Here is a 26,940-nt window from a genome sequence, read left to right as displayed (position 1 = left end):
GAACTTATCAGGCTAAATGGGGTTGGTTTTATACCCCAATCGTATATGTTTTGCTACAGGTGTACTCAATACCATATGTCCTACCCAGTCATCAAACAACAGATCATTCAACACTTGACAACGCCCTGAACATATCCGAAAAAGACCATCCACACTACGGTCGGTATACCTCGAAACTCCAAAACCGTGGAATCAGGGCCTGGAACCCCATTGCAAGGGTATAACCCATGACGCCATGAGTCAATTCCAAACACCATAATCAAAATCTCACAACACTTGAACGTCGACAGCCAGCCACCAACACCCTTACGCTGACCTTCCCGTGACACTTTGCATATCTTCCTCGAGCTCAACTCATGTCACTAGTGCTAGTGTCGCTATCTTCCATGTCGCTCCTCGTCATCAAGGTTGTCTCGCTCGTGGTAACTCCATTCTCATCGGTGATCGTCTCCCCAATAACCACAGCTTTTGTCAGCCTCACTTCCAAAAATCGGCTTTCGTCTGCGGCCAGCTTCGCGGCGTTGTCTTTCTCATAAAGTTTTGCATAGAATCTCTGAAAAATCTTTTCGTTTTCGAAGATCAACTCAGCGACGCAATCGCAGTCAAGATCGGGCATGGCGCCTCTCAGTGTCAGAAGAGGGTGATCGGGATTTGCTGGTCCTCCGAAGCCTTGTCGATATATGCGAGCAAGATAGCGGCGGGTGAATTTAATAGGCCAGTTGCAGGCGCCGACCAAAGACCTGGCTAATGGGATATGTTGGTTCTCGTAGTAGTCTTTGAACTGCTCGGAGGATAAGGCCGAGCTTCTGGTAACGAAGATGATGACGGAATAACCCATGACAAGCTAGGGATTTTGCAGAGCGTCGTAGAGGGGGGGTCAGGACCGACTGATATGCGAAGGGAAACTGAAAAAGAATCAAGATTGATGTGAAAGGTTTGGCAACTATTTTCTAGAAGCCTCATGGAAGGCCTTCCGACTTCAACTTATGGGACGGACAGGAGACCCAACGAATGATAACTCTGACTCAGGCGATCATTGTGATGCACTAGGTCGAAACTCCGGAATCACGCTCCGCTTGGAGGAGGAGCTCGCCAGAGTTTCTAGGCACAAAGATACAATGCTAGAAGAGGATGAGTGTGGATCACCCGAAAAGTACGATTCAGGCATCAAACTAGACTGTTTACAGGGAGTTGGGCGAGGGATCGCAGCGCTACACGTGGCCATCATGTTTTGTAAGCCGTGCGGCTGACCAGCGCTTAATGGGCTATGAAATGAATACGAGACTGAGTTGATATCAGCGGCAAAGTTGTGCATAACACGGGGTCTATCACTGTAAAGGCCGAAGCCCCAGAAGGAGCAAGTGGAAGAGTCGATATATCAACGTTGCTTATCGATAAGACGCGCGTGAGCATTGGTCATAAAACGAACCGAGCGTTTGTCGACAGTGTGCACGCAAATATTGGTGTGCGACAAAAGATGGTGGGGGAGCATCGATTTACCACCACCACCACCTCCACCCCCCCTCTTTCACCCCTTTCCAGAAGCCGCGCAGTCCGACTGGTCGAGCATTCAATCGGTCACGATGAGCGACATTGACGAGTACGATGGAGGAGACGATCTGGGCCGGATGCCGTCGAGCAGCCAGGACATCCACGCGCAACTGCAGGCCGCGGCAACGCCTCTCGAATTCCAGGCGACGCTCGAGACCAAGTTCGCGAGTTACGACAACTACTGCAACCTCTTCCACTACATTCTGAACTCGGAAGGCCCTGTAGATCTCGAGGTGCCAAATGTAAGGGAGAGCCGCTTGGAAAGCACGCGATAGGGCTAACACAGCGGGGCAGTACTACTGGGCGTGGGATGTCATCGACGAGTTCATCTACCAGTTTAACAGCTTCTGCAGCTACCGCCAAAAGGTCGCCCTGAAGAACGACAACGAGGAGGAGATACAGCTTCTGCGGGACAACCCGAACACATGGGGCTGCTACAGCGTGCTCAACGTGCTATACTCCCTGATCCAGCGGTCACAGATCAGTGAGCAGCTAGCAGCCATGAAACGTGGGGAGGACTCGAACCTGTACGCTGGAGACTACGGCTCGCGGCCACTGTACAAGATGCTGGGGTACTTCTCCATCATTGGTCTTCTCCGCGTCCACTGCCTGCTTGGAGACTTCAGCCTGGCGCTCAAGACACTTGACGACATTGAGCTCAACAAGAAGGCCATGTTTGCGCGCGTCATGGCCGCTCACTTCACGACGTACTACTACGTCGGTTTCTCTTACATGATGATGCGACGATACTCCGATGCCATCCGCATGTTCAGCCATATCCTGGTCTACGTCTCCAGGACCAAGAACTTCCAGAAGAACGCCCAGTACGACTCGATCACGAAGAAGAACGATCAGATGTACGCGCTCGTTGCCATTTGCGTGGCTTTCCAACCCACAAGACTCGACGACACTATCCACACCGCTCTCCGCGAGAAGTACGGCGAGCAGTTCAATAAGTTGCAACGCGGTGGACCCGAGTCTCTGCCGTTGTTCGAGGAGCTCTTCCGCACCGCCTGCCCTAAGTTCATCAGCCCAACTCCTCCTGACTTTGACAACCCAGAGGTTAACATAGACCCTGTTGAGCACCACCTCCGCATCTTCATGGACGAGGTCAAGAACAACATGATGTCACCCACCGTCAAGAGTTACCTTAAGCTCTACACCACCATGGACTTGAAGAAGCTCGCTGGATTCCTGGAAGTTGAGCCAGAGAAGCTCAGGTGCTGGTTACTCGTCAACAAGCAGAGGAACAGGCAGATAAGGTGGACCGAGGGTGGACTGCTAGATGGCGAGATTATTCACAGCAGCGACCTCGATTATGCCATGGAAGGAGTGAGTACACCGAACGGCTACAGAAAAATCCAGAACACTAACAGTAAACAGGACCTCATCCATGTCTCTGAGGCAAAGGTGGGCAGGAGACTGGTAGATTGGTACCTTCGTAACTTGGCACGCACGTACTAGGGAGTTATCGGAACCGGGGATCATGCCTGTGCCAGCACTCTGGTCATACCACGATAGAGCATGGCGGCTTGGAGTTTGGGTGGTTTATGGCTTTGTTTTCAAAAGCACTTCTCTGATAGTTCGAGGAAACGGTTCAGGGAACTGAGCAGGCGACACTGCGCAGAGTGGTTGGTAGCACGGTTATGGCCAGTTGATGCCACCTGCTGCGAGTGTGGGATAACGTGTAAGACGAGAAGGAAACGCTTGACTAGAAGCATGGGACCAACGAATACAACACGAAGGAATTTGAGGACAAGCAGGTCGTCGGAAGAATCCGAGTCCAGATGTGAATATATGACTTGTTCTGGCCATGATCTCGTGTCTGGAAATGAATGCTTTATGCTATGACTCGTGCCAGGGCTTCTCTTCTCTCGAATGCGATCGCTTTCTTGTCTACCACCACTACCCCCGAGCAACGCTTCGCCCAACAGCACAGCAAGTTGGGCCAAATGGTAACGCCGCTTTCGGTGCAAGCATTGATCAAGATGTGAACGCACCTGCCCCTCATCGGTTGTTACTGCCGCGTTGATCCCCTTGTTCGCCGTTTGACATAAACACCGCCCTCTTCACCGACACAGCGAACACTACCTCTGCGATCTGGCTACAAGTGCGAATAGACACAAGAACCGCAATATTTTCATTATCCATCTCGCATCCACTGCGGGGTCTACTTCACCCAGACACCAGTCGACTAACGTGCGTGCTGCTCAGCAAGAACAAGATGGCTCCCGACCTTAATTTGTTTCCCGTGTCTCCACGCCCGACGCCTACAAGCGCTCCCTCGAACACGCAGCCTGCGTCTGGCTCTGCTTCTCGCCAGAGCTCTACGCCAGTCTCGCGTCGAGCGTCGCTGATACACGCCATGAGTCCTCCGCCGCTGCCTCTTGCTTCACCTGGAGGCACTCTTCCGCCTGTGCAGTCTGGGTCTCAGCAGTCACATCCGTTCCCGCCCTTGAGCCCCAGCATGAACGGATATGTAGACGCCGCGGGTGTGCCAATGCGTCACCCACGTCCAATGACACCAGCAGAGATGTATCACGAGTTAGAGAAGGAGCAAGAGGCAGTAGTCAACCGGCTGACGCGTGAACTCTCGGCCCTTCGCACGCAGACTGCCTCGGTTGCATCGACAGTCTCCTCAACCGCAGATGCTACAGATCAATCCACCGCCCACACTGGGCCTATGACTGGCTCGACACACCCCACGTCCTCACGCCACCACCGCAGCTCCTCGAGCGTCTCACGCAGCGGCATGCCACCTGGTGTCTATCCGCACCGGTACTCCGTCTCCTCTCAATCTACGACGGGTGACGCGACGCATAGAGATCCAGCCAGAAGCGCGAGCCACGTCACGACGCCACGCTATGAGGAGGTCGCACAACACAGGGCTGACATGGAGGAAGTCAAGAGGGAGAACGAGCTGCTGAAGCAGAAGATCATCGACTTGGAGCGCATGATCAAAGCAAAAGAGGCAGAGGACCAGCGGGGTAGGAGCGGCGCACGGCCAGCGCAGAACGATGTCGTTGGCAACACTCCTCAATGAGGCAGTGGTCAAGGCGGAATTGGTGAAGCATACCACTGCCGAGGCGCGGCATATCACATGGGACCTACAGGGAACACACCATGCAAGATAGAGTCGCACATGGAGTTGGGCATCTCCACATCGACGGTTCAGACAATGGTTTCTCAACAATAGACGAATACAGCGATGGCGTCACGGTACAGTCTCTCGATAAGGTACGGGATTAGGGCTTAGCGAATGGAAGACATAGGGCTTAGTCCTATCTGGTTGACAACAATTCTTTAGGTACTACTTATTCCACAGATTGGAGCTCTCTTTGCACTTTTTGTTGCATGTTTTCCTTTTCTACTGTAGTCTTTCTTGGCTTTGATGCAAGTATTGCTAATCATCTTTCTTGACGTGCGCATCCCAGTGCAGATCTCACTTCGCTCCGATTGACGCATGTCAAACAGCCCATCGGGCGGCTTGACTTGCCGATTAAGCTAAGAGGAACGTTGGAATTATGCAGGGTTCGAGGGCGACGTCGGCATCTGTCGGATGGGGGTGCCGGCGCGCGGAAGGGATAAGGGAACAAGGAGCGAAATGGGATTGGGCGTACGTCATGGTATCCAGTGCGGGAAGGATAAAAAGAGGAGTAGGTCGCGAAAAGAGTCGTCAAAGCCTTTGCAGGATTTGACCTAAACGCAGATCTACGTTCGTCGTGTACCTACTTCGGCTTTTCGATAATTGATAGTCATATCATTCACACTGGGTCTTTGAATTGATGCTTGACTGTGTTTTAGCAATATCCTCACACAGATGTATCACGCCACAAACCAAGCCATGATGAACAACACAATCTCTCCTTCTCCGTCTACAAGCTCGAGCTCTCATTGCGCTGGCGGGGAGAAAACGAGCTCTTGGATGGACATACACAGTTTCGGTGGGTGATCCCTTCCATAATTCCATCCCATGCCATCACACCACAACTACCCAACTAACCCACCCCCCACAGACCCGCAACAGCAACAACAACAACAACAACAACAACAACAACAGCAACAACAACCCACAACCCACACGCCAAGACGGCCCTTCCAACGCCCCGTCATCCCTGACGAAATCATCGCCGCGACGGAAAAAGGCATGATCTCCGCTCCTATGCTGTGCTCTACCCTCCCGCAGACATCAAGGCCTACGGGGCCGCCGCCGTCGGATCTCACGGTGCAGCATCATCCACGGCAGGATGGGCGGGCGGTGTCGGAGCAAGGGGAGGTGCAGGCACGGTTGTTGTAGCTGGGGTTGTGGTCGGGGGGTGTGAGGATGTTTTGCGGTTTAGGGGAGAAGTTCAGCATTGACGGGATGTTAAATATGGGGGGTTTGGATGGCATATAGTAAGCCTAGATGCGAGGAGATGCGAGTGTTAGGTGTATTCATTCATACTACTGGTGCTATTCTCCGTGTAATCGGACATCAGCAAGCACGCCATGTTCGTCTTGAAGCATACATCGTACTCGATTGCCGTCATGCCTTGCCTTGCCGTATCATGCTCTTAGATCCGAATACCCATTTTAACCCGCTCGCTGCTTTCACATAACATAACCCCACAGCATAAACATACACAAAATATGCATTGAAACCAGCAACAGACTCCCCAACACAATCAACCCACTCTCCGCGCCCCACCCATCTTCCTATTCTCACTAAGCCGCTTCGCCTTCAACGCATCCCGTCTCCTCTTCTTCCACGCGCGATTGATATCCCCCCTATTCTCCCAGAACCACTTGCGGAACTCGCTTTCGGGCTTGTCCTCCGTCTCCGCATCTGCTCCATCTTGTGCGTCGTCTTCGTTCTCCTCCGCCAAGCCGGGGAGGTGCGCGTTCGCTTTCGTGTTGTGGGAGAGCTGTTTCTCTGCCTCCGAGTCGGCTAGGTCGTCGTCATCGTCATCGTCGTCGTTTTCGTCGGCGTCTTGACTGTTCTTGCGCCAGTCGAAGGAGAAGCGGCGGCCTATTGTGGCTGTGTCGGGGGTGGGTGCTGCGCTGCGGAGACCGCGCCATTCGAGGTCTTTTTGCGTGTAGGGCGTCGAGGGGGCGTTGTCGGCTGCGTCGCCGTCGACTTCCATTTTCTCACCGTCATCATTGGTGGTGGTGTTGTTGTTGTCGAAGAAGCTGAAAGAGGTATCGATGGGTGCGAGTTTCTTGGTGGGAGTCGATGTTGGTTCAGAGGAGGGCTTGGGTCGCTTGAAGAGAGCTTCTAGGGGGTGGACTTCTTTTTGTTCAGACGGTGGCGAGGCCTGGGGTGCGTTGGAGGTCTTGCTGCTGTCGGCTGTTGGGACAGGAGAAGATGCTGTGGACTCGGCTTCTGACTGTTCGTCTTCAGATTCAGACGACTCATCGTCCTCTGAGGATGAGACCACGGATGAGTCGTCGGCCTCAGATTCGGATGACGATGGCGGCGGCGTAGCTTTCTTTGCTTTCTTGTCCTTCTTATTGAGCGCTAGAGATGAATCCGCCGACGCAGGCGTCTTGTGCTCGGGTTCAGCAGGCATGTCAACCAACTCCAAAACCCTTCTGTTCCTCGCCTTCCCAGTCTCTGGCTCCACCACATTGCCATCCTCGTCCACCCAACCTTGTCCATTCACGTACTCAACCGCAGGCTTCTTTTCTGTCGAAATCTTCGTCTGCTTGATGAAGCTTGGCGTCTTCGTGTTCTTCTCGAACTCGTGTACAACGACTTCCTTGGACTTGGACTTGCTCTTCTCCTTCTTCTCCTTCTTGTCTTTGCTCTTCTCCTTACGCGCAACCTCTGTAGCAGCGACAGCAGTCAGTTTCGCCTTGAACAACAGCTCCGGCTCCTTTGTGTATTTGGACTTTTTCTGCTCATGCTTGAAGTTTTTGTCCTTCTCCTTGTCCTTGTCTTTTTTCTCTTTCCTGTCCTTCTTGCTCTTCGACGGCGGCTCGGTCCACCCGCGCTTGACCTTTCTGTCGTCAGGCAGCACTACGCCTTCCAGCACGCCATCCTCCTTCTTCCTCTTCTCCTTCTTCGCGCGCTTTGGAGGTCTTTCTGCCTCGGCTACATCCTTGGCAGCGTCGGCCTCCTCACGAGCTTTGCGCTTCTCCGACTTGGCCATTTCGATGCGCACTTTGGAGCCTCTCAGCGTTAGGCCGTTGAGCTTCTTCTTTAGCTTCTGCGCTTCAGGTTCTGGGAGCTCGATGTATCCGAATCCTTTCTCTGGGAAAGTCTCGACGGAGTGGTAGGAGATGTTGCTCGCGAGAGGGAGCACGGAAGGCGCGAGGTAGACTTTGAGCAGATCGGGCCTTAGTGGCGCTATGTGTAGTCTGACGATCTTGTTCTCGTCTGGTGGTGCTGGTTGCGCTGTGGTAGGAATAGCCGCTCGTGCTGCAGACATCGAGTCGCACTACTGTACGACGAAGCTCGAAGCTGGATTCAGACGCGTAAACCCGCAGTCATCGAGGTCGAGGGTAAAAGTACGGCGTTTGACCAGATGTGGTGCGCGAGATCAGACGTCGCAAAGCGGAGGGGAAGGAAAATCCTTAGCGCAGACTGGCTGGTGCTTGCTAGCAGATTGTCCGTGCAGGAAGCTCAACCCTCCTCGTGAACTGCGACGGATGACATGTGAACGAGACATTTGCCAATTGTAGAACACTACCACGGATTCGCGCTTGTTTTGTTCTTTCGTTGAAACTGGGAGTCTCTGCGCGCTGGTCTTTCTGTATTCAAGCGCCAGATCCAACCCACGCTCTATCAAGATGCGCAAACCGCCATCCTACATCTTCCTCCTCCTAACCTTCCTCTCGTACCTCTCCCTGTCCCTCGCCGCATGTATGTCCCCTCTCCTAGATCCCTTCCCATCCTATTTACTAACACCCCCAGTCCCAACATCCTTCTGCAAATGCACTTGTTTCGGCAACAGCACCATCGTCGCCCTCGATGCGCCCGTCCCCACCAAGCCAGCCTCCCACGCCTTCTCTCTGAAAGAGCGTGCCTCGAAGAAGACATGCAACGACTGCAACCGTCAGTTCTGTCTGGGCTATAGCTTTTGCACGGGCGAGAAGGAGGAGAACGTGTTCACGGCGTGTTTCCAAAGAGACTCGGCCAAGGACCAGGCTGTGGTGTTTGTGTTCATTGCTGCAACGGTGGGGCTGCTGAGTTGGGCGGCGGTGAAGCCGTGGGTGGAGCAGTGGAGAGAGGTACGTGTATCGTGGATTTAATGTGAAAGAGAGGAAACTGACATGGCCTAGCGATCGAGAGAACGACAAAGTTATATTCCCGTGTCTGGGCAAGGAGATCGATAGCGGGGTCTGGGCAGATAGATGGATGGAAATATATGCAATTGTGAACATGAACTTTGAATACCCAGCGGAATCATCGACTCCCATCTAAGCGTGCCACCCAACTCCGTGATGCGTACATGTAGTAAGACAGCATTGTACAGGTCGGACGTCGAACATAATACCCCTCCTCTTATGACGTCTTCTCCTACTCCTTCTTGGATCCGCCCATCATCCACCCAAGCCAGCCCTTGCTTGTCTTCTCTGTGTTCTGGACGACCTTCTCAGCAGCCTGGTCAAGCGGACCCCCGGCCACGGGTGTTGGTAATGTGTTTGCCCTCGCACCCTGCACCGCAGCAGTGACGCCAGAATTCCGACTAGCATCTGCCTCTTGCCGCCTGAGATCCTCCACAGCCAGCTTCCTCTGCGCCTCGATCTCCTTGTCTTCCTTCCAGTCGCCATGCAGCCACCAGAGCAGCTTCGAGGGTATCTTCCGCTCAGCCTTCTTCTTCTCCATGAGCTCCTCCTCCTCAGCAATACCTGTGACAAGTGCGGCCTGCGCTGGCGTGGCGGACCCTTGTACGACGGCGGTTCGGGCGATTTCGAGGATTCTGGCTTGAGCCTTTTCCTCTTCAGCGAAATAGATTGCGCGTTTCCGGCGGTTGTAGACGACCATGTCGCCAATTGAGAAGACGGCAAGAACGCCGACGCAGCCTAGCTCATTCGTTAACCTCCAATTGCTTGCGTCATAGATCTAAGCATATGCAATTGACGTCTTGACATACCCGTCGCAAAGATGAGACCATAAACCGTAAACCTATGCGCCGCGTCCGCAGCCATTCTCCCGTACAGATACATGTAATCCCACTTTGTGACCTGCGCCATCTTCGCCCGGTTCGCCGCCTCCCTCAACCGCTTGACTTTCTGCTGTGGCGTTTCATTCTTGGGTGCCGGGTCCGCGAACTGCAGCGTCGTGGCGCGGCCGCCGGGTCTTGTGTGCGCCCACACTCCCGTCGCAGTGAAGCGTGTGGACTCCTTCGGGGACTTTGACATTGTGGGCGGCGGGGAAGTGGGTGGGCGGGAGAGCTGGGCGGTGGCTCTGTGCTGGGAGGGGTGCGGGAGTGCGGTCGGATGATTTGACAAAAGTTACGTCTAGGATTTGGACCATGCGGAGATTTCCGCCATCGGCACTAGGCTGACCGTGGTTCCGACTGGATATCTTGACTTTGACTTGGAGATTGTCTTGATTGATGTCAGTGTTCTGGAAACCTGGTCTGGTTGCACCAAAGTACTGAGATATGAGAAAGAGTGGGAAAGCACCATCCAGGCTCCTCCAACCTAGCCTCCCCCTTCCCTTCTTCATCACGCGTAGACACCAAGCAACAAACGCGTCATGAACCGCCATAACTCACCCCATCAGTCGATTCCTTGACCTGCCATATTCAACCCTCAAATTCATCGCACTCAACTGCAACCATGGCAGAAAATAATGGGCAAAACTTTGCAGATCTAGAGAGGATTCTAGCAACATTAGCAAGCTTGCCCCAAACAGCGAACGTGCCTCCCCAGGATCAACAACATGTCTACGACCCTGCTCAGAGCTATGCTGCCTTCCAAGATGCACCGCAGATATACCCCCAAGAGCAAAACACCGCCTACCGCCAGTCAGCGGATCCGCGTTTACATGGACGACCCGCTCTCCAGCACCCTCCACGGCCACAAGGCCCACCTTCAACGCCCCTGATCGATCCATCCACCATCACAGAGTGGAAACAAGGTCTTCGATGCGTGAGCAAGATCGCTGCCCATAATCCCAACTTCGCTGCGTCTGTCCGCAAGGTACTTCACCACATCATGGCTCACGTGTCTTGGGACTAACACACATTAGCTCATGAAGGACCAAGAGCAAAACGTCGCCTCCTGGGAATCTGGCCGCACACGCGTTATTGAAGATCACAAGTTCAAGCGCGAGAACGAGCAAACGCTTCGAGCTGCCTTGTAAGCTGTGCGAAGCCAAAAGTTGTGCTGAACTAATAGACGTAGATCTCTACCGGGACTTTTAGCAGACACTGCGCCGATTCGTGTACGGCCACATCTGAAACTCTTGACTTGCCAAGCTAATGGTTCCTAGACACTGGAAAAAGAGCAGGAAGAACTCGAGCAGTACGACGCCAAGGTGTACCGAGCTAGCAAGCTGATGGTTGGATCGCAGACCTCGTCACTCAAGGTGCTAGGCGTGCCGTTTTTTGGCGTTAAACCTGACTTGGTGCTTGATGATGATGATGATGAGGAGCCACTGGTGACTGGTCAAGGGAGTCAAGTCGCGGGGAAGATCACGAAGAAGCAGGTTCTAGAGTTGCAGAGGAAGATGCTAAATCACTTGTTGGAGTTGTATGGCGATTAGATACCTGTGTGAACTTTGGCTGATTTCTTGTAGCAGAGTATCATGGAGGAAGGCAAATAGCTCAATTTATGGGTAGTCTCCTATATTGGAATCGTGTGACTTTTCCACATACACAGGTACTCTACGTCTAGTTTAACTGACCATAGATCTCGACAAACCCCGACCATGATGTTCAAGTCGTTTGGAACCTCAATATGCAAGTATGTGCTGCGTTGTGTTTTCTGTATAAATACTCGTAGGAAGCTTAATGTACATCCTCTCGTACGCCCAAACGAATTGGATAAGAGGTCAAGGCAATGCCTCGGAGCGAACAAGATCGGCTTCCAGGACCACTGCAAAGTAGGCTAGAACAGATGCTTACTTCCAGCTTTCAAAACTGCACAAGAGACGTGTAGAGTACGAAAGTAGAACAACATTTGGAATGTCTACTGAATCTGTTGGTCATTATATATCACCAGTCAAGTCAAGATGACTGACGTACAGAGGGTACGACGTAGACAGGCTGACAATCTTGATGATAGGTCCGGTACGATATCTGCAAATTTACCTTGAGTATATCGGGAAGTAGCACAGACACGCAGTGACTAAACCTTTACTGGAGTCATTCGAACCACTGCCTCCTCAACATACCATTGTAAATGTTGCTGCTCGAGAAAGAAACAGGTTCTCGTATTTCTGCTCCCACAACATATTGGATTGTTTTCCTACCGGGTTTTCTGCGTGGTTCCCCTACCAGCTTCATGTATCTTCTTCCTTTGAGATGATGCCACTGTACTTGTGAAGAACTTCAGCCCGTCCACGTTCCATCTAAGCACATATGCTCAGCTCACCTTCTGGTTCACTTCCGACCTAGTTTCCCTCATGTTCAACTACGAGGTCTTCAAAATGAGCGCAGACACGCGACCATGACGCTCTAGCCGCACAGTGAAACCAAACGGGCAGGAGCAGACTAGACCAGGTACATCGCACACCAACGCACGGTGAGTGACACAAACACCAGTTCACCGTCATACAAAACGCGTTCGCTACCATTGGCTCTTTCCCTGATGAACTCGAGGTGAAGCGAGATTTTGTGTTTACCTCTGTACGTTTGCTCGCCAATTTGCTCAAATTACCCGTCTACCGTTTATCTCTTCTTTGCTCTCGCCTTCCCTCTCTTGTCACCGAACAACAATACACTCATTTTATTTCCACTCGGTTTGGTTCTCCACACACTCACTTACCTCTCTTATCTCACTCGCTTTTACAGCAAGCTCTCCACTCTCTTTATAGCTCTTCTTCAATCGCTTCTGTCATCATGAACAGCATGCGCACGCTCACTCTTGTTGTGGTCGCTGGTAAGATGCCCCTGGTTCTTGCTTCCTTCCCATCACCTTTTAACTCAGCGCGCGTGGATGTCCTCTGACTCCTCCACTCCAATTGCTCACACACACCAAGCTAGCGCCGCCGCCGAAGTTGTGAACAACGGTGGACGCTTTGGCGACTCCGTCTTTGCTCCTGCAATGGCTCCACGCGACGAGGTCTGCCCCGAGCTACCTGCGTTCTGCACTGGCCCTGCTATGCTGCACGGCGAGGCAACTACCCTGACGTATCTCTGCCCTGAGAAGACAAAGGTCCCTTCGACTGTCCATGTCACCATCACGACGACTACGACGGTCACCGAGGCGGGCGCTACGAGCAGTGTGGCTCCAGTTCCTACGCTCACTGCGCTTCCCGAGTAGGTGTTCTCTCTCCGTTGGCCCTCTTCTTTTCAGATGGAATACTTCTTCCAAGCGGTACTTGCTGACCACACAGGAACACTTCCGTTGCACCTGAGCCGACGACGACTACCACGATTCACTCCACGTCGACCCAGTACAAGACAGTCACAGTCAGCAAGATCCACTCAACCTCCGAGGCCAGCATTCCCACGCCTGTCCCAACCCAGGACGAGCCAGTGTACACGATCCAGACCTCGATCCCGTCTTCAATTCCAGCCGAGACGTCTGCCGTCCAGTACCCGACTTTCTCGCTGCCCGTCGCAAACGGCACGACCATCGGTGTGTCCTTCTCAAACTCCATCTGCAACTCATCCCTCGTTGCTCCAACACCGTTCTACCCGAACTCAACCGCTCACGGCGCCTACGGTACTCCGACTGCGAACTTTGTCCGCCAGCTGGATCCCGCCGAGTCATCGACAGCGCTGGGCACAAACATGGCTGGGCAAACCAGCGTGTCGCTCTTCACTCTCTTCCTCGGAGTCGTGGCTGTTGCCTTGGCCATCTAGGCCTCATACCTCTGTGGTGATGACAGGGGATTTTTTTGGGGGAATATCTGGGGACTAAGCTACGGTAGGATATGTGGCATCTTTTTTTCACGGATGTCTGGCAATGAAAGTGTATACTATCCCAACGCTCGGGTTAGCGTTGCAGGCCATAGGTCGATGACGGAAACGAATGGATGGATGGATAAATGATACCCCGTTTACTATTTCTTGTTCCTTGATGGTAGCTGCTACGTCTTGCTATGTGATGAACATGCATCCTAACATATCCAGTCCAACTTTATGTTTCAGAACCAGCCAGATCAAAACCAAATGGGCCTACCCAGCCACATGCGACAACAGAAAACCCAAAGATCCCGCCCCAGCGCAAACGCAGATCAGCGTATCCAACCACGACATAAGAAAGACGACGCGGGCGGGATATATAGTAAGAAATCCAGAAGGTGGTGCTAACGAACGAGAGATGCCAACCAGACACAACAGAATAGATGTAGATGGCACATATATATAAAAAATACCCGTCCAAATCACTGCAGCCTCTTCCGCTTCCTCGGATCATCGAAGTCATCCTCATCGTCGCGCTCTGCAGTCTCCGCAGGATTGAGCAGCGAGTGCAGATTCGAGGCCAGACTGGAGCGTCTCGTCGGCGGGCCGGGGGTGTCGATACCTCTGAAGGGGAATCTGGCGCCGGGGAGCGACCAGCCGTTATCCGCGCCCAGTCCCGACGGGCCGTTGTCGTTCATGCAGGGCGGGGTGCCTTGGCGGGAGGATTGCCCGCGTGGGGCGCGGGGCAGCTGGTATTGCTCGAGGGCGTCGCGGATCTGCTGGTCGCCGCCGCCGCCGATGGGTGTCCGGTGTGGGGAGGAGGGCCAGGCGGAGGAGTTGTGACCGGATGCGTAGGGGGAGTGGGCGGGAGGGGGAGGAGGGGGCTGGGCTTGCCAGCCGTGGGTGCGGATGTCTGCTGAGGTGTGCCTTCTGTATAGGTTGTATGGTGGGGATGAGCTGCTTCCTAGGCTTGCGCCTGGGTGCTGGATGGTTGGCGGGGGAGGAGGCGGTGGTGGTGGGGGCTGGTATGCGACTGGAGTTCTGGCCGATGAGGGGGAGTAGTTCCCTGTGCCTATCGAGCCGTATCGACGGGGGGAGATGGCGAGGTGGGGTGGAACTGGGGCTTTGATTGGCGTTTGACGGGAGACGTTGGCTAGCGATCCTCTTCGCGATTCTGAGATGCTGTCGTGAGGCATCTGTCGTGGAGAAAGAGGTGGGCCGTTGCTGCTGTCGACCTGCATAAAGTGGGATTGTCGTGCGGAGTAGGGCTCTTCGGAGACCTCGAGACTACGGAGCATTTCGGTGTATCGGCCGATATCGCGCTGCATCATTGCAACTGTCATGTCTGTCAGCATACTGCTTAGATATAGTAACCTTGGCTGTACGCACCATCTTTGTGGATTGGATGTTCTGGGTCTGGCACCATGGCCATGATGGAGTTTGTGAGGTCTTGGTTCCACTGCACAGTTTGTTAGCTGGTAGATGTGGGATCTCGAGAGCTTGACGTACCTGGTGACATCGCACCATCCCCTCCATCAAAACGAGAGCCTTCTGGTTGAGGTAGGCACATGTATCTTCTGAACGCTGCATCCGCGTGTGCATGTCGTAGAAGTTGTGCTCGAGGACGTTGAGTCGCGATTCGACTGGATCTGGCATTGGCTCGACAGTCTGGCCCACGGACGGAATGGTGGGGACTTTGGGAGCGGAAAACGAGTCTCTGTGGATGAGGGCGTGTCGTGATGCTCTTCGCTTGATCTCGCGCAGGCCGACCAAATCGCCGCGCTTGAAGTTGCCGTTGCCGTGCTTGAACTCCCACAGCGGCGAGTCTGGCGACCCAGTGTGGAAGACGTCGCTCACTGCACACACTTAGCACGACTGACGGAGCAGACCAGAAACGCATCCAAGCTCACCTTTGTGGAAGCCGTACATGTTCAGCTGGCGGACAAACGACGAGATGTTGGTGTGCTTGAAGTAGGATCTGCAGGGCGTGTCAGACAGGGGGTGCTCGAGACGCGCAGCGCTTCACGTCGACGTACGACAGGACTTTTGAGAATTCGCTCGAGGGCGACATGACGAAGCTCTCGTTTGTGCTCGACCACGAGATGAGGTGCTGGATGCCCTGGTCCTCGAGCATGCTGTGCGCGCGTTAGCCGTGGCGTGCAGAGGCAGTGGCGGGTGCAACGCACTTGTACAGCTTGTGGATAAAGGCCGTCTGGACGACCTTGGGCTGCTGGGCGGCGGCGGCAGCGCCCACGACGGGCGCCAGACTGCCGCTGCTGTTGCCCGTGGGCGAGACGTTGTCGCGGTCCCTGTCGGCGGCGGCACTCTGGGTCGGGAGCGTGCCGTTCCGATCAGCGACTGCGCCGTTCAGCGTGGGCGGGCCCATTGAGGATGCGCCCGACGGCGTAATGTCCATGGCATCGCGCTCGCGCGGCGGGGCCAGCGACGAGCCCGACGAGGGCAGGATGGGAATCGACTTGTGGAGGGCCGGGTTGTGCGCGTCGGGGGCGAAGGGGCTTCGAGGGCTGCGACGAGCTTCGGCGACGGAGGCCATGGCGAGGGCGACGTCAGGGTCAGTTCAGGGCCAGGGCGAGGAGTCGACGGCGAGGGCGAGGCAGAGGCAGAGGCAGAGGCAGCGAGTCTGGCGGTCGGATGCTGCCCACTATCTATGCACCCGGCACTGCTTCTACAAATATCGGCTGGCAGAAGACGTTGATGCAGGGTCCCGATGTACGGACGCACTGAGTTTGAGGGCGGAGACGCTGCGGAGCTGCTGGCTACTGGCCCGGGGAGACACACGTCTGGTCCCGTCTTCTAGCGCAGATGCGTAGTCTGCCAGCGGCGTTCCAGAATGCGGCTGGTCAAGGGAGCGAACGTCTCGCGGCCGACATGGCGCTGCGATGGCATCCAAGTGTCGCACCCAGCCCAGCGAGAAGCACCAGCCAAGCCGTCGATCCGTGGATGGCGGCGTGGGGACCCAGCTGCAATCGGGCACATGTTCTGGCGTGCGCAGCCCTGACAGCCTTGACAGCCGGGTGACAGTCGCCCGCAGTGCATCCTCGAGGACCTGCCCTCCTTTCATGGTACAGCGCCGCCCGCCGCTCGAGCAGCGTGCTTGGCCCCCTCGACCGCCATCGACAGCCATCGACGGACCCTGGTCGTCGCGCAAATGTCGGCCAGATGCCTTCCCCTATGAAACCGCTGCTGCACTCGACGGCACTTCACCTGCAATTTGCGACAGCGCTGCGTTGTCTCCTCTGTAGCCTACAGTGCCCGTCATCGTGACCACGCGTCGCTTCGATCAGCACAGCAGGCCCTGCACCACGATAGGTACCGGAGAAATCCTGCATGCATCTCTCTCGATCCGTCTTCGCCACGAGGCGTCTCCCCTACCGTCATCCAACTGCAGGTGCAGGATCCATGCACGGACCACATCTTTAACTCTACCATCTACCATCCCTAACTCGCGAGTCAAGCATCGACAGTTCCCTTCAGGAGAGCAAACTAGGCACCGCTGCCGTTTGCCCCGGGTGAACCATTCTGTTTGCCACAATGGAGACCACTAGTTTGGTGAACGCCTTCAGATGTCTGCCGACCAATGACTCGAGGCAGCAAGCTCTTGGAGCTCTCATGAATGAACTGACCCCGTACGAGTGGAGAACACTGCAGTCCATCACCAGCGCTCGCTCTTTTCAAGTCGACATTGTTGGGCGGCTCCCGGTAGAGCTGGTACCTCAGATCTTCTCCTACCTGGACGTTGCCACACCGTACCGCCTGCAGCTCGTAAGAGCCCTCACCATTTGCCAGAACCATCTCGCCCATTAGACTTACTGACTACTGACATAGGTCTCCAGACGATGGTGCCACATCTTGCGGAGTCTTGATGTGCTCAAAAGAAGTTTGAATGGTTGGTACCATGGCACAGTCGACCTCCAAGGCGCCGATTACGCCTTGTACGAGCGCAAAGCACAAGATATTCAGGCGTTTCGTACCGGCAATCCAAGAAGCCGCTTCATGATCAAGTTTAGTGATGACGCATCGTATCCTGTTCTATCCGGCAACACTCTGATCTGGCGTCCACCACAAGTCAAACGGCTGATGTATGCACTCGATCTGAGCACGTGGCGCCTTACTACTTTAAGAGGAGCAGCCCGGGAATATATATCCAAATCCTTTGTGTCGGATCAGCTCGTGGCATTCGTGACTATGACCAACGTCTTCTACGTTTCTGAGCTGAATGGACAAGGTCAAAGGAGCTTCACACTGCCAAGTTGTGAGTATTGTAACGCTGTCACCATTCGTGGACGCACAGTCGCGTGTGCAACACACTTCGATGACCGTGTTTTTGTATACATCTGGGACTATGATACCCAACAGGGAAAATCGTTTGACATACGTCGCCCATCACCTCTTGTCAAACCATGCGATGGAAGGTAAGTCTGATGTCTTTGGCAAGGAACGTCAAACTTCCAGCTGAACTGCGACTTGTGCTGATGAAGCCAGTGGCCATATTTCCGATTTTACTCCTGGCATCAAGCTTCTGGTCCAGCCAGAGAGCAAGAGCATCATCATCGTCAGCGACAATTACTGCTTTTTTGGGCAAGTGGTGAACACGCATTCTCCGTCCGGTGTTTCGCCCAGCAGACCACCAACGCACATAATGTGTAGTCGCTTCTCATACACAGGCGAGTGTATCCAGGCTCCACATACAATCTTAACACAATGCAATCTCGACCTGGATAGCTTCATCCCCATAGGCCTATGTGGGTTGTTTGAGATTTCTGTCCATGTAACAGGACCGGGCATCTTTGGGAATACCACCTGTGTCCGTATGTTATTTGACGAGCATCTCGGCAGATTCACAGATGCAAGATGTCCTTTGACTGGAGCCATGTCAGAGTCTTCTCAGTATGTGGCCTGTTGGAACGATACATCCTACAAAACCTGGATCCGTGATATTAATGGGGAAACACAAGTTCTGGAATTCGGAGGGACAAAGTACGTTTTATACCCGCCTTGGTTACTTCCTGTTGTCGTCATTCCTTGTAATGTCAACGTGCACATATTCGTGTCCTGGAAGTGGGTTGACATGCACACCTACTAACAAGCACTAGTGACTACCCGGACTCCAAGCCTCTAGATTGTATACCCAGCCGTTTCGTCGAGTCCAGATACGGATGTCCAAACACTCATACTTTGATGTTATTAAACGATCGATACGTCATTCGTACAGGCACCTTTGCCTTTCGTGTATTTTGCTTTGACGAAAGTAGTGAACGTCCAAAGCAGAGCGGACCTTTGTTTGATTTTGGAACAATTATAGTCGACGACGACGGGGAGGATCTGACAGTAGCTTTACCACATAGTTGATATGAGCAAGCTGTAGACCAACCAATGAAAGAGACAGTTACAGTGCTCCCTGCATGGATATCTTTCGAGAAGCAAGTTACTACAATAGCCGTATTCTAGAAAGTGGAAGAACAGTAACGTCTTGGGCGATGATATATTTCCTGCACTTACAATGTTCTGAAAAGCATACTAAGGTGCATAACTCCAGATCTTCCCAATAAAAAATCTTTTCAAAAAGAATCAAAGTGATCAAACGATCATGTCTTGATCTTCGTCTTCGCCTTCGAGAAGCACATGCAACACTCCCATCCCTGCAGCCTCTCCCGCGTCTAGGCCGCCTCCACCCTAGCGCCCTGATGGCGGGGTGGGAAGAGCCAGCGGCCAACTCCGAAGCCTTACCTACTCTTTATTTGTAAATTCTTGTCCCGCGTCCAGACTTTTTTTTTTGCTCGTTCCACAGAGTCACACGCACTTCCCGACTTCTGCTCTGAATCCTGTTCCCCCCACCATATTATATCCCACCTTATTACCGCGTCGCGAGCAAAACAACGGAAATACAGCCAAAATGGTCGAGAAGGTCTACGTCACGTATAATCAGGTACGCATTCGCTTTTTTTACTTTTTGGTGGGGGGAGAGAGAGGTGGGAGATGAGGCGCGTGAACGGCTACAGCTGCTTTTTTATCCTTGCATCTCGCGGTACGGGAACAAAAAAGAAGAAGAAGAAGAAGAAGAAGAAGAAGAGAGCTGCAAGAAATACCGTCTTGTGCTACGTTACACGGCGAAGACGCACTGTTGATCTGCCGCCTGTCGTTCTCCGCACCGTTCCTTCCTTCACTCACCCCACCACCTACCCACTACGCCAACTAGCCAGCTAGAGGAGAGAAAACAAACACCACAAAAGAATACGAAACACGGAATATACGACTGACATGCGCCAACCTCGCAGGTGCACAAATTGTGCCAGGAAGCCGCCGAGCAGATCCTCAATGACTTCAAGCCCACGCTCATGATCGCCATTGGCGGCGGCGGCTACGTCCCCGCGCGCATCCTCCGGTGCGTAACCCCCCGTACAAACAACACACACAGCGCGCTGAAAGCAACCCCTTAGCTCCTTCCTCAAGCGGCCCGGCCACCCCAACATCCCCATCCAAGCCATCGGGCTCTCGCTATACGAGCAGCTCGGCGGCTCAACAGACCCCGACATCGAGAAGCCGGGCACAAAAGTGACGCGCACGCAATGGCTCGACCTGTCATCCTTGGAGATGGCGAACCTGATCGGCAAAAACGTGCTGATCGTCGACGAGGTGGACGACACGCGCACGACGCTCGAGTACGCGGTGCGCGAGCTGGAAAAGGACGTCGACGCCGCGGTGCAGAAGAGCGGGCGTCAGGCCGAGAAGACAACGTTCAGCATCTTCGTCCTGCATAATAAGGATAAGGCGAAGAAGGGCGTGCTGCCCCAGGAGATTCTGGGCGGGAGGTATGCGGCGGCTAGGACGGTGGGGGATGTTTGGATCAATTATCCTTGGGAGGCTACGTGTGTATCCCCTTTTTTCTTGTCCTTTTTGTTGAGTGTGCGTGGGACTGACGTTTAAACAGCGATATCGATGAACATGATCGCATGTCGAGGGAGCAGGAGTCGAAGCAGTAGTTATTTACTGTGAGGCGAATAAGTCGATAGACGAGAAGCGAAGCGAAGCGAAGCGAAGAGGAAAAGTGAGCATTTCGGCATCTTGAGCATTTGCAGGCAGGACAGGACAGGACAGGACAGGACAAGGGCAGGGATTACGGATATACAGGAGTTTAGTGGACCGACCGATGTTGTTGTTTGACAAGCTTTATTTGGGGTTTACACACCTTGTGCATTACTACAGTATTGATATGATATGATACGGATTATTCAAAAATTCCCTCCCTTTTCTGCTACCAACATCAAGTGAACAATTGCATAGATAAATAATCGAACAATGAATATAATTTGATTGACACACCGATAGAGCAGCCGCGAGGCCTACAAAAAATTTATTTATATACATACATACACGCAAAGGCGGTCAGAAAAGAAAAGAAAAACAGGCAAAGCTAAGAAGGGGAGGGGACAAAAGTGTCGTAAAATCATGTATCATATACCCAACCAAACCGAACCTAACCAAAGCAAACCAGACCAGATAAAAAATTCCCAGGTGTTGCTGTTTGCGCCATTATGTCTTTTACTCGGGGCAACCTAACCAAACCCGGCGTTTTTGTGTTTCTCTTCTCTCTCCCAAGAAAGGGCAACAGAACCCATACATATATATACATACACAGACACAGACGCGAACACGAACACACCAAAGAGGGTATATTTGTAAACCTTTGTCGAATGAGGAGACGAGACGAAATGAAGTGGAAGCGGAACCGGGCTGAAGAAGGAAGAACGAAGATGAAGAAGATGAAGAAAAAACGCCGCAACAATAAAACTCCGTGGCGCAATGCAGGTGTAGTGGCATGGATGCGAATTTGAATGAAGATCCCAGCGTGTGGGGATGGTGTGCTGAGAACTTTTTTTGGATGTGTCGATTGAGAAGAGTGGAGGGTAGCAGAGACGGGGAGCGTGGGTAAAGTGCCAACTACCTCCCTCTCATGGTGCGAAACTTGCGACTAGCCTTCCTCCTCAGGCCGAACGGTCTCCTTCCACTCTCGGTATCGGTATCGTCGTCTTTCGGCGGGACCTGCAACTGAATAGGGCGGATACTCTTAACGGAAGCCTGGTGGGCGATTTTGCTCTGGTCGCGCCAGAAGCGTCGTTTCTGGTCGATGACCTCCTGCGTCAGGTTGCCGAAGCCGCGCTTGACAAAGGCGAAGTCGTGGAGGATGTTTGGGTCGAGGCAGGATGTTCGGGGCAGGTTCTGGACTGTCATGAAGAGCTCGCCGTCGCCGGGGTGGTATTTTCGGATTTCGGGTTCGCCGAGCTTGAAGATGGCGAGCGCGTAGCGGTAGAGGATGCGGGGTCCGTCGTAGAGGAATGCGTCCCAGACTCGGAGGACTGTCTCGATGGGCAGCTCGCCGACGAAGATGCTCATGAACCATGAGGTGCATGAGAGGGAAACGGTGGGCTGGCGTGCGAATTTCGAGCTGGGATGGGCGTTTGAGCCGGCGCCACTGTTGATTAGGTCGGTGTCGTTGATCGAGGCCCAGACCTTGGGGAGGAAGTCTTTGATGAGCATCATGAGGACGTTTACTTCGGTGTTGGCGAGGTTGCGCGCATGTGCACCGGGAAGATGGTTTCGTGTGATGATGGTGAGAAGAACAAATGCCTTCTCTTTGTCTTGCTTGAGGAAGAGGAGGAGAAGACCGGCGATGAAATTAAGGGATTGGCAGTATCCAATGTTGGGGTTGTTCAGCGCGAAGCAAGACAGAACCTCGCGAAGATCCTGGATGAGGGAGGGCTCGTCGTCCGACTCTCCATCTAGCAAATCTGTCGCCGGCTCTGGGCGAAAGTGAATGTTGTCGGGGAAAGTCCGGTCAAGGTCACGTTCGATCGCGTCCTTGTCGTCCTTGTTGAGTTCATCCTGGTTGACTCGAGCAACTAGGGATGCGTACAGGCCAACCATCTCTTTTTGTTTGACGAGATGTTGACCACCAGAGTAATACCACCACATAGCTCCCCGCCATTCTGGTGGATAGCCCTTTCGAGCATAACGCCTGACTTTTTCGCTAACTTCCGGAAACCTTGTAGGATCAGTAGTGGAAAGGCCCTGCTTTGTCATTAGAGCAATCCATTTGTTGCGTCGTCGGGAGATGTGTTCTTCGTATTTTACAGCCCAGGCGTTGTACTCCTGGACGCTGATCTTGTCAGAAGCCTTTTTGAACCCGTATCGATCACGTTCAGCTGGACTTTTCTTCTCTCGCAACAACACCGAATTCGCTCTCCCCATGTGTGCCGGTGCGGAAAGGCCGAAGCCTCCGTTACCTCTCGGTGTTGTCGTTGAAGGCGGGAACGCCACGCCAAGATTGAACAGGGTGCTTTTGCGATCATACACGCTAGTGGATGCGCGACGAGGGATCGCCTCATCTTCGTCAACTTCTGGAAGTGCTTGGGACACCCGTATTGGTGGAGACTGTATGCCAGGGATCAAGTCTTTGTTGACTGATTCGCTTGAGTACAGGCGAGAGACACTTGGTCTCTTGGAGTATCTTTTCGAATAAGCCTCGATCTCTGCCCAATCCTGACGAGACATGCGTGACTTCTTCGACGGCAGTGGTGGAAGGTTCGTGATTTGACGATGCATTTCCCTCAGTTGGGGGCGGTTCGCACTTGCGCCTCTCGAATGTTGGATATTTTGGCTTATTCGGTTTGGACGAGAAAAGCTACTGGGGGCGCCGAGTGCCAGAGCTTGTAGCGAAACTGAAACGCGACGGGGCAACTCCTCGCTGCATCGATGCAACGCCTTTGACTGCCTTTTGTTCGATTGGCCGGTCATGGTTTCAAGATCTCTCGGTCTGTGTTGAGCCTGGAGAGGACTGGCTGCGTGCAATGGTGGCAGATGGTTCATTTCCAAACTCTTTCGCTCAACAGCACCATCGTCCCGAACACCGCATAGCATATTTAAGGTGTGGGGTTCAGCGGTACCCAACGTAGGATCAACAGCCATGTGCTGATTCGCCGAATCGGCCCTATCAGCGTCATCATCCGATCTATTCTCCGGATACGACGACTGGTGCTGGTCCCACTGTTTGAGGTTCTCCAAAGACCGGAAGGAATCCAAGGAATCTAGATCGCGAGATGGCGTCTGCGACAATCCAGGAGGCTCCAGATCCAAGTGTGCTGGGGACGGGCTACGCCGATGCCGAGCGCTCTGATCGACAAAGTCGTTGCTTTCGTTCTCGTCTTCCTCGTCGTAGTAGTATGAGTCGAGAACGTCGTCGACGGCATTCAACTGGTCCTCTTCTTCAGCCGTGTCTGATGTTGGAACCGTCTCGGGTGAGTCGTCCCGATCGCGTAAACGGTCCCTCGACTGATCTCTCGAATATATGCTCGGCTGGCGCTCACTCCCGACCGAACTGCGCGCAGTTGCTATACTGCTTCGTTCGGTGCCGCTCGCCTCGGTGTTGGTCCAGCCAGACTTGAAGCTAGACCGCAGTTCCTCGTTACGGAAGTGTCGGTGGGCAGGAGGAGGAGGATAGTAGTCGGTGTGGGACCAATTGGGCACGCCTCGATTTGGTTTGTACGTCCCCGACAGGTTCGAGCGCTCGCCGCCGCGGTACTGGGCGTAGTCGGGTATGGAGGTGACGGAGCGTAGGGGTGGTGAGGCGACGAACGAGGTCTGCGAAGAGGCGGTCATGCCACGGGTCCTGTGGGGAGACACGGCACCAGACGTGTCTTCCGAGGCCGAGTCCCACGTTGGCCCATCCTGGTTCACGGGGTTGCTGGCGAGGGGGTTGAAGATGGCGCGGAGGTCGGGCGATGCTGGAACTCCGGGCTGGCGCAGCATCGTGGGCCCCATGGTCGGCGATGCTGCGTAGCGCTCTGCGCGGGCAGGGCCTTTGTTGAGCGGCGACAACGGGGCGGGATGGCGGGCGGCGTCCATTTGTAGGCGCATTGGCTGCTTGGACCGCCCGGCGCCGAAGCCCTGCGGTGCGTAGGCTGCGTAGGGCCGCTGGGGCTGGGGCGAGGGGTGGTGGAGGGCAGACGGACCAACACGGGGAACACACTCACCCATGGGGCCGGTGCGCTGACCGAGAGGGTTGGGCCGCGGACGATTCTGCTCATTCGAGTGGGGAGGACGTGGTCGTGGACGTGGTGGAGGGAGAAGAGGCGGTGCTTTGCAGGAGCATTCTCGCGGGGGGCAGCGAATCGTAGGCGTGCGTGAGGGTGCGCGTTCTCGTGGGGCGTGTGTGGACGGAGGCGGCGGCTGCAGCAGGAGACGGTCGCGAGTGGCCCGACCGACGTGGCAGCAGGCAGAAGAATCGAGGCAAGGAATGGGACGGTGTAGAGAGAGGCAGAGTCAAAGTCAGAGCCAGAGTCGCGACCGCCCAGCGTGACGGCACCTGGGAGATGAGATGGTCGATTTCACCAGGGTCATAGCTCGGATGACAATCCCGTTGCCTAGTGCGTTGAAAAGGCGTGTCGGTTCCGCGACACAGACACGAGCAGCACGGTAGCCTCGACGTCGCCTAGGGCCATCAAAAGCCGTTTCACTCCAGTGCCAGGAACCGCCTGGCGCCAATCCCGCGCGCCGGACCTGCTGCGAGCCCCGCGCCGCCGCCTGCTGCCAGCCAATCTTGCTGCCAGGCTACCCCCTTCTGCACCGCGCTGCCTGTACGGGCGGTCGCTTTGCTTCTGCGCGCTGCGACGAGCACGCAGCCGCCGTCCACCACAAGCCCTGACTCGCGCGCCTGACCGAGACCTCGCGCCCCCTTTGCCAAGCACACGACTGCGTCACGAACCCGACGCTCTTCACGCAACCTTCATTTCATCTCGCGATCCCGCCTCAGCCCAACAACGACCGAGAGATTGCCTTCATGACGACATGTCTGCACGCACCCACGCACCCTTGTAGCACATACCAATTCATTCTGCTGAGCTCGCCAGACACTGCCATATGTCCCGACTTGGTACACGAAATCAGCCCCCAAACAGCCTTTGCCCAAATACAGACCCCTCTCTCCGCCGTTCGCCGGGAACCTTTTCTCCCAAATGCATCTTCGCCAAACGCCCAAAATGCTGTCGTTGCACGTGTCGTGGTGCCCTGAATAATCCTCTGCGTGACCCTCTCCCTGTCCTCACTTCGCGTAGCGCTTGACCCAGTCCTTTGCGCTCTTCTCAAACGCCGCACGGTTCTCCCGGTACTCATTCGCAATAGAAGGCTCGATCGAGTCGTCTGGGTTGGGCTCAATCAGAAGCGTCTGAATGAGTCGCAGCACAGAGACGACCTTGTTCGGCGGCTTCCACTCGTCGGGACGCAGCAGACCCAGGCACATGGACCCCTTGTCATCGTTGCTGACGTTGGGGTGGTAGATTTTGGTCCGGAAGCTTACGACCGGCGGTTTGAACGGGTATTCGGTAGGGAAGGTAATCTCGAGCTTGAAGTGGCCGCCCTGTAAAGCATTAGCAAGCGCCTCGGGTCGGCTGGGCGCTAGGAGACGTACAGCGTAGACGGACTGCGCAGGGCCGTCCATCAGGACCTCCCACTTGGTCATGTTCTGCTCATCAAAGTTGATCTTCATGCCCGTGGGCGTGTCGGCCATACATTCACCGTACTCCTGTAATGGGGTTACTTGCTTTTCCCTCACTACACACCATACCGAACACCTACCTTCATAATTCGCTTTTTCGCGCCTGTACTCATAATGGCGGTCGGTTGATTTTACCGGTCCTGTCGGCTGCTGCGATCGGTTGACTGTACGGAGTAGTCGGGTGCGGAGATGAAGCTAGAGGGTGCGCTTTTTGTACAAGCACAGAAGAAGAACGTCAAGTGAAGGCGAGAAAGAGAAAGTTCAGGTAATACACGGAGTATACGAGCTTGTTCGGTGCTCAGAAATGAGGTGGTGAGAGAGACAGCGCCTAAGTGGGGAAGAACGATGACGACAAAAGAGTCAGAGCTTCGCCCGCCTGCAGCCGAACTACCTACGACTGTCATGACCATCTGCGTTGTCTTTCACGTCTTGGTCTTGTGCAAGTCTTCTAGATTATGAAACGCCAACGTGTTAGACACACCGTACATGTCTTTGCTATCTCCATGAATCATGTACTGTTACGCTGCTATTCTTAATACCTCTAACCCACTTTGTTCTACGCCTACCCCACCAACTTCATCCCGCTGCTACCCCCCCTTCTGCGCGAAGACGCTCTCACAAAGTGAACTGTAGCCTGGTGGATACACTCTAGATAAGCATGCAGTCACCTGAAGTCTTCTTGCGCATCACGGTAGACTGAACCGTAAACTACATCTGGTCTCTCTGCAGGACCATGCAACACCCACGGCCGAAAGGACCACAACATGATGCCATACTACATAGGGTTTGTGAGTCACTAAAGAGGCCACTCACACC

General features: G+C 54.2%; 13 protein-coding genes across 13 annotated transcripts; 8 read left to right on the top strand and 5 right to left on the bottom strand.

The window, feature by feature from the left end:
• Window positions 1-11: 11 nt before the first annotated feature.
• P153DRAFT_363424 (uncharacterized protein) lies at window positions 12-1,141 on the bottom strand. The gene has a single exon (XM_033667375.1). The coding sequence runs from the start codon at window positions 836-838 to the stop codon at window positions 350-352; it is 489 nt and encodes a 162-aa protein (XP_033527599.1). The 5' UTR covers window positions 839-1,141; the 3' UTR covers window positions 12-349.
• Window positions 1,142-1,583: 442 nt separating this feature from the next.
• On the top strand, window positions 1,584-3,015 carry P153DRAFT_282315 (uncharacterized protein; the record flags this gene model as incomplete). The annotated part of the gene is made up of 3 exons (XM_033663190.1): window positions 1,584-1,793; window positions 1,846-2,883; window positions 2,935-3,015. The coding sequence occupies 3 exons, from the start codon at window positions 1,584-1,586 to the stop codon at window positions 3,013-3,015; spliced, it is 1,329 nt and encodes a 442-aa protein (XP_033527598.1).
• Window positions 3,016-3,399: 384 nt separating this feature from the next.
• Window positions 3,400-4,834, top strand: P153DRAFT_151853 (uncharacterized protein). Its single transcript, XM_033662203.1, has one exon. The coding sequence runs from the start codon at window positions 3,776-3,778 to the stop codon at window positions 4,592-4,594; it is 819 nt and encodes a 272-aa protein (XP_033527597.1). The 5' UTR covers window positions 3,400-3,775; the 3' UTR covers window positions 4,595-4,834.
• A 398-nt stretch (window positions 4,835-5,232) lies between these two features.
• Window positions 5,233-6,032, top strand: P153DRAFT_151773 (uncharacterized protein). The gene is made up of 2 exons (XM_033662202.1): window positions 5,233-5,495; window positions 5,568-6,032. The coding sequence occupies exons 1-2, from the start codon at window positions 5,372-5,374 to the stop codon at window positions 5,846-5,848; spliced, it is 405 nt and encodes a 134-aa protein (XP_033527596.1). The 5' UTR covers window positions 5,233-5,371; the 3' UTR covers window positions 5,849-6,032.
• On the bottom strand, window positions 5,971-8,092 carry P153DRAFT_363422 (uncharacterized protein). Its single transcript, XM_033667374.1, has one exon. The coding sequence runs from the start codon at window positions 7,959-7,961 to the stop codon at window positions 6,216-6,218; it is 1,746 nt and encodes a 581-aa protein (XP_033527595.1). The 5' UTR covers window positions 7,962-8,092; the 3' UTR covers window positions 5,971-6,215.
• Window positions 8,093-8,171: 79 nt separating this feature from the next.
• On the top strand, window positions 8,172-8,932 carry P153DRAFT_363421 (uncharacterized protein). The gene is made up of 3 exons (XM_033667373.1): window positions 8,172-8,395; window positions 8,447-8,763; window positions 8,815-8,932. Exons 1-3 carry the CDS (start codon window positions 8,323-8,325, stop codon window positions 8,866-8,868), a joined length of 444 nt encoding a protein of 147 aa, XP_033527594.1. The 5' UTR covers window positions 8,172-8,322; the 3' UTR covers window positions 8,869-8,932.
• P153DRAFT_363420 (uncharacterized protein) lies at window positions 8,840-10,123 on the bottom strand. The gene is made up of 2 exons (XM_033667372.1): window positions 9,630-10,123; window positions 8,840-9,558 (listed from the first exon to the last, which is right to left on the bottom strand). Exons 1-2 carry the CDS (start codon window positions 9,895-9,897, stop codon window positions 9,053-9,055), a joined length of 774 nt encoding a protein of 257 aa, XP_033527593.1. The 5' UTR covers window positions 9,898-10,123; the 3' UTR covers window positions 8,840-9,052.
• On the top strand, window positions 10,044-11,330 carry P153DRAFT_307777 (uncharacterized protein). The gene is made up of 4 exons (XM_033664675.1): window positions 10,044-10,683; window positions 10,733-10,842; window positions 10,888-10,927; window positions 10,976-11,330. The coding sequence occupies exons 1-4, from the start codon at window positions 10,321-10,323 to the stop codon at window positions 11,246-11,248; spliced, it is 786 nt and encodes a 261-aa protein (XP_033527592.1). The 5' UTR covers window positions 10,044-10,320; the 3' UTR covers window positions 11,249-11,330.
• A 931-nt stretch (window positions 11,331-12,261) lies between these two features.
• Window positions 12,262-13,709, top strand: P153DRAFT_428238 (uncharacterized protein). Its single transcript, XM_033672710.1, has 3 exons — window positions 12,262-12,585; window positions 12,686-12,965; window positions 13,043-13,709. The coding sequence occupies exons 1-3, from the start codon at window positions 12,546-12,548 to the stop codon at window positions 13,512-13,514; spliced, it is 792 nt and encodes a 263-aa protein (XP_033527591.1). The 5' UTR covers window positions 12,262-12,545; the 3' UTR covers window positions 13,515-13,709.
• A 329-nt stretch (window positions 13,710-14,038) lies between these two features.
• On the bottom strand, window positions 14,039-15,972 carry P153DRAFT_282152 (HSF-type DNA-binding domain-containing protein; the record flags this gene model as incomplete). The annotated part of the gene is made up of 6 exons (XM_033663179.1): window positions 14,039-14,892; window positions 14,946-15,015; window positions 15,066-15,412; window positions 15,467-15,534; window positions 15,593-15,691; window positions 15,743-15,972. 6 exons carry the CDS (start codon window positions 15,970-15,972, stop codon window positions 14,039-14,041), a joined length of 1,668 nt encoding a protein of 555 aa, XP_033527590.1.
• A 666-nt stretch (window positions 15,973-16,638) lies between these two features.
• Window positions 16,639-19,084, top strand: P153DRAFT_428236 (uncharacterized protein). The gene is made up of 4 exons (XM_033672709.1): window positions 16,639-17,339; window positions 17,403-17,989; window positions 18,060-18,554; window positions 18,671-19,084. Exons 1-4 carry the CDS (start codon window positions 17,109-17,111, stop codon window positions 18,924-18,926), a joined length of 1,569 nt encoding a protein of 522 aa, XP_033527589.1. The 5' UTR covers window positions 16,639-17,108; the 3' UTR covers window positions 18,927-19,084.
• Window positions 19,085-19,389: 305 nt separating this feature from the next.
• P153DRAFT_363413 (hypoxanthine guanine phosphoribosyltransferase) lies at window positions 19,390-20,719 on the top strand. The gene is made up of 4 exons (XM_033667371.1): window positions 19,390-19,503; window positions 19,853-19,959; window positions 20,015-20,443; window positions 20,506-20,719. The coding sequence occupies exons 1-4, from the start codon at window positions 19,471-19,473 to the stop codon at window positions 20,555-20,557; spliced, it is 621 nt and encodes a 206-aa protein (XP_033527588.1). The 5' UTR covers window positions 19,390-19,470; the 3' UTR covers window positions 20,558-20,719.
• Window positions 20,720-21,515: 796 nt separating this feature from the next.
• On the bottom strand, window positions 21,516-26,237 carry P153DRAFT_353604 (uncharacterized protein; the record flags this gene model as incomplete). The annotated part of the gene is made up of 7 exons (XM_033666450.1): window positions 21,516-24,551; window positions 24,605-24,936; window positions 25,131-25,305; window positions 25,456-25,573; window positions 25,676-25,986; window positions 26,038-26,151; window positions 26,205-26,237. The coding sequence occupies 7 exons, from the start codon at window positions 26,235-26,237 to the stop codon at window positions 21,516-21,518; spliced, it is 4,119 nt and encodes a 1,372-aa protein (XP_033527587.1).
• Window positions 26,238-26,940: the final 703 nt, after the last annotated feature.

This window comes from Dothidotthia symphoricarpi (genome assembly GCF_010015815.1).
Source record: "Dothidotthia symphoricarpi CBS 119687 unplaced genomic scaffold P153scaffold_3, whole genome shotgun sequence".
Lineage (NCBI taxonomy): Eukaryota > Fungi > Ascomycota > Dothideomycetes > Pleosporales > Dothidotthiaceae > Dothidotthia > Dothidotthia symphoricarpi.
This window is presented reverse-complemented; position numbering and strand designations above follow the sequence as displayed.

Bases quoted from the DNA above. Each gene is read 5' to 3' on its own strand.
- P153DRAFT_363424 (XM_033667375.1), bottom strand. From the start codon at position 838: ATGGGTTATTCCGTCATCATCTTCGTTACCAGAAGCTCGGCCTTATCC.
- P153DRAFT_151853 (XM_033662203.1), top strand. From the start codon at position 3,776: ATGGCTCCCGACCTTAATTTGTTTCCCGTGTCTCCACGCCCGACGCCT.
- P153DRAFT_151773 (XM_033662202.1), top strand. From the start codon at position 5,372: ATGTATCACGCCACAAACCAAGCCATGATGAACAACACAATCTCTCCT. The intron at 5,496-5,567 runs GTGGGTGATCCC...CACCCCCCACAG, and splicing joins GATGGACATACACAGTTTCG to ACCCGCAACAGCAACAACAA.
- P153DRAFT_363422 (XM_033667374.1), bottom strand. From the start codon at position 7,961: ATGTCTGCAGCACGAGCGGCTATTCCTACCACAGCGCAACCAGCACCA.
- P153DRAFT_363421 (XM_033667373.1), top strand. From the start codon at position 8,323: ATGCGCAAACCGCCATCCTACATCTTCCTCCTCCTAACCTTCCTCTCG. The intron at 8,396-8,446 runs GTATGTCCCCTC...TAACACCCCCAG, and splicing joins CTCCCTGTCCCTCGCCGCAT to TCCCAACATCCTTCTGCAAA. The intron at 8,764-8,814 runs GTACGTGTATCG...GACATGGCCTAG, and splicing joins GGGTGGAGCAGTGGAGAGAG to CGATCGAGAGAACGACAAAG.
- P153DRAFT_363420 (XM_033667372.1), bottom strand. From the start codon at position 9,897: ATGTCAAAGTCCCCGAAGGAGTCCACACGCTTCACTGCGACGGGAGTG. The intron at 9,559-9,629 runs GTATGTCAAGAC...CGAATGAGCTAG, and splicing joins TGGTCTCATCTTTGCGACGG to GCTGCGTCGGCGTTCTTGCC.
- P153DRAFT_307777 (XM_033664675.1), top strand. From the start codon at position 10,321: ATGGCAGAAAATAATGGGCAAAACTTTGCAGATCTAGAGAGGATTCTA. The intron at 10,684-10,732 runs GTACTTCACCAC...AACACACATTAG, and splicing joins TCGCTGCGTCTGTCCGCAAG to CTCATGAAGGACCAAGAGCA. The intron at 10,843-10,887 runs GTAAGCTGTGCG...TAATAGACGTAG, and splicing joins CAAACGCTTCGAGCTGCCTT to ATCTCTACCGGGACTTTTAG.
- P153DRAFT_428238 (XM_033672710.1), top strand. From the start codon at position 12,546: ATGAACAGCATGCGCACGCTCACTCTTGTTGTGGTCGCTG. The intron at 12,586-12,685 runs GTAAGATGCCCC...ACACACACCAAG, and splicing joins CACTCTTGTTGTGGTCGCTG to CTAGCGCCGCCGCCGAAGTT. The intron at 12,966-13,042 runs GTAGGTGTTCTC...CTGACCACACAG, and splicing joins ACGCTCACTGCGCTTCCCGA to GAACACTTCCGTTGCACCTG.
- P153DRAFT_428236 (XM_033672709.1), top strand. From the start codon at position 17,109: ATGGAGACCACTAGTTTGGTGAACGCCTTCAGATGTCTGCCGACCAAT. The intron at 17,340-17,402 runs GTAAGAGCCCTC...CTACTGACATAG, and splicing joins CACCGTACCGCCTGCAGCTC to GTCTCCAGACGATGGTGCCA. The intron at 18,555-18,670 runs GTACGTTTTATA...AACAAGCACTAG, and splicing joins CTGGAATTCGGAGGGACAAA to TGACTACCCGGACTCCAAGC.
- P153DRAFT_363413 (XM_033667371.1), top strand. From the start codon at position 19,471: ATGGTCGAGAAGGTCTACGTCACGTATAATCAG. The intron at 19,504-19,852 runs GTACGCATTCGC...CCAACCTCGCAG, and splicing joins TCTACGTCACGTATAATCAG to GTGCACAAATTGTGCCAGGA. The intron at 20,444-20,505 runs GTGTGTATCCCC...ACGTTTAAACAG, and splicing joins AATTATCCTTGGGAGGCTAC to CGATATCGATGAACATGATC.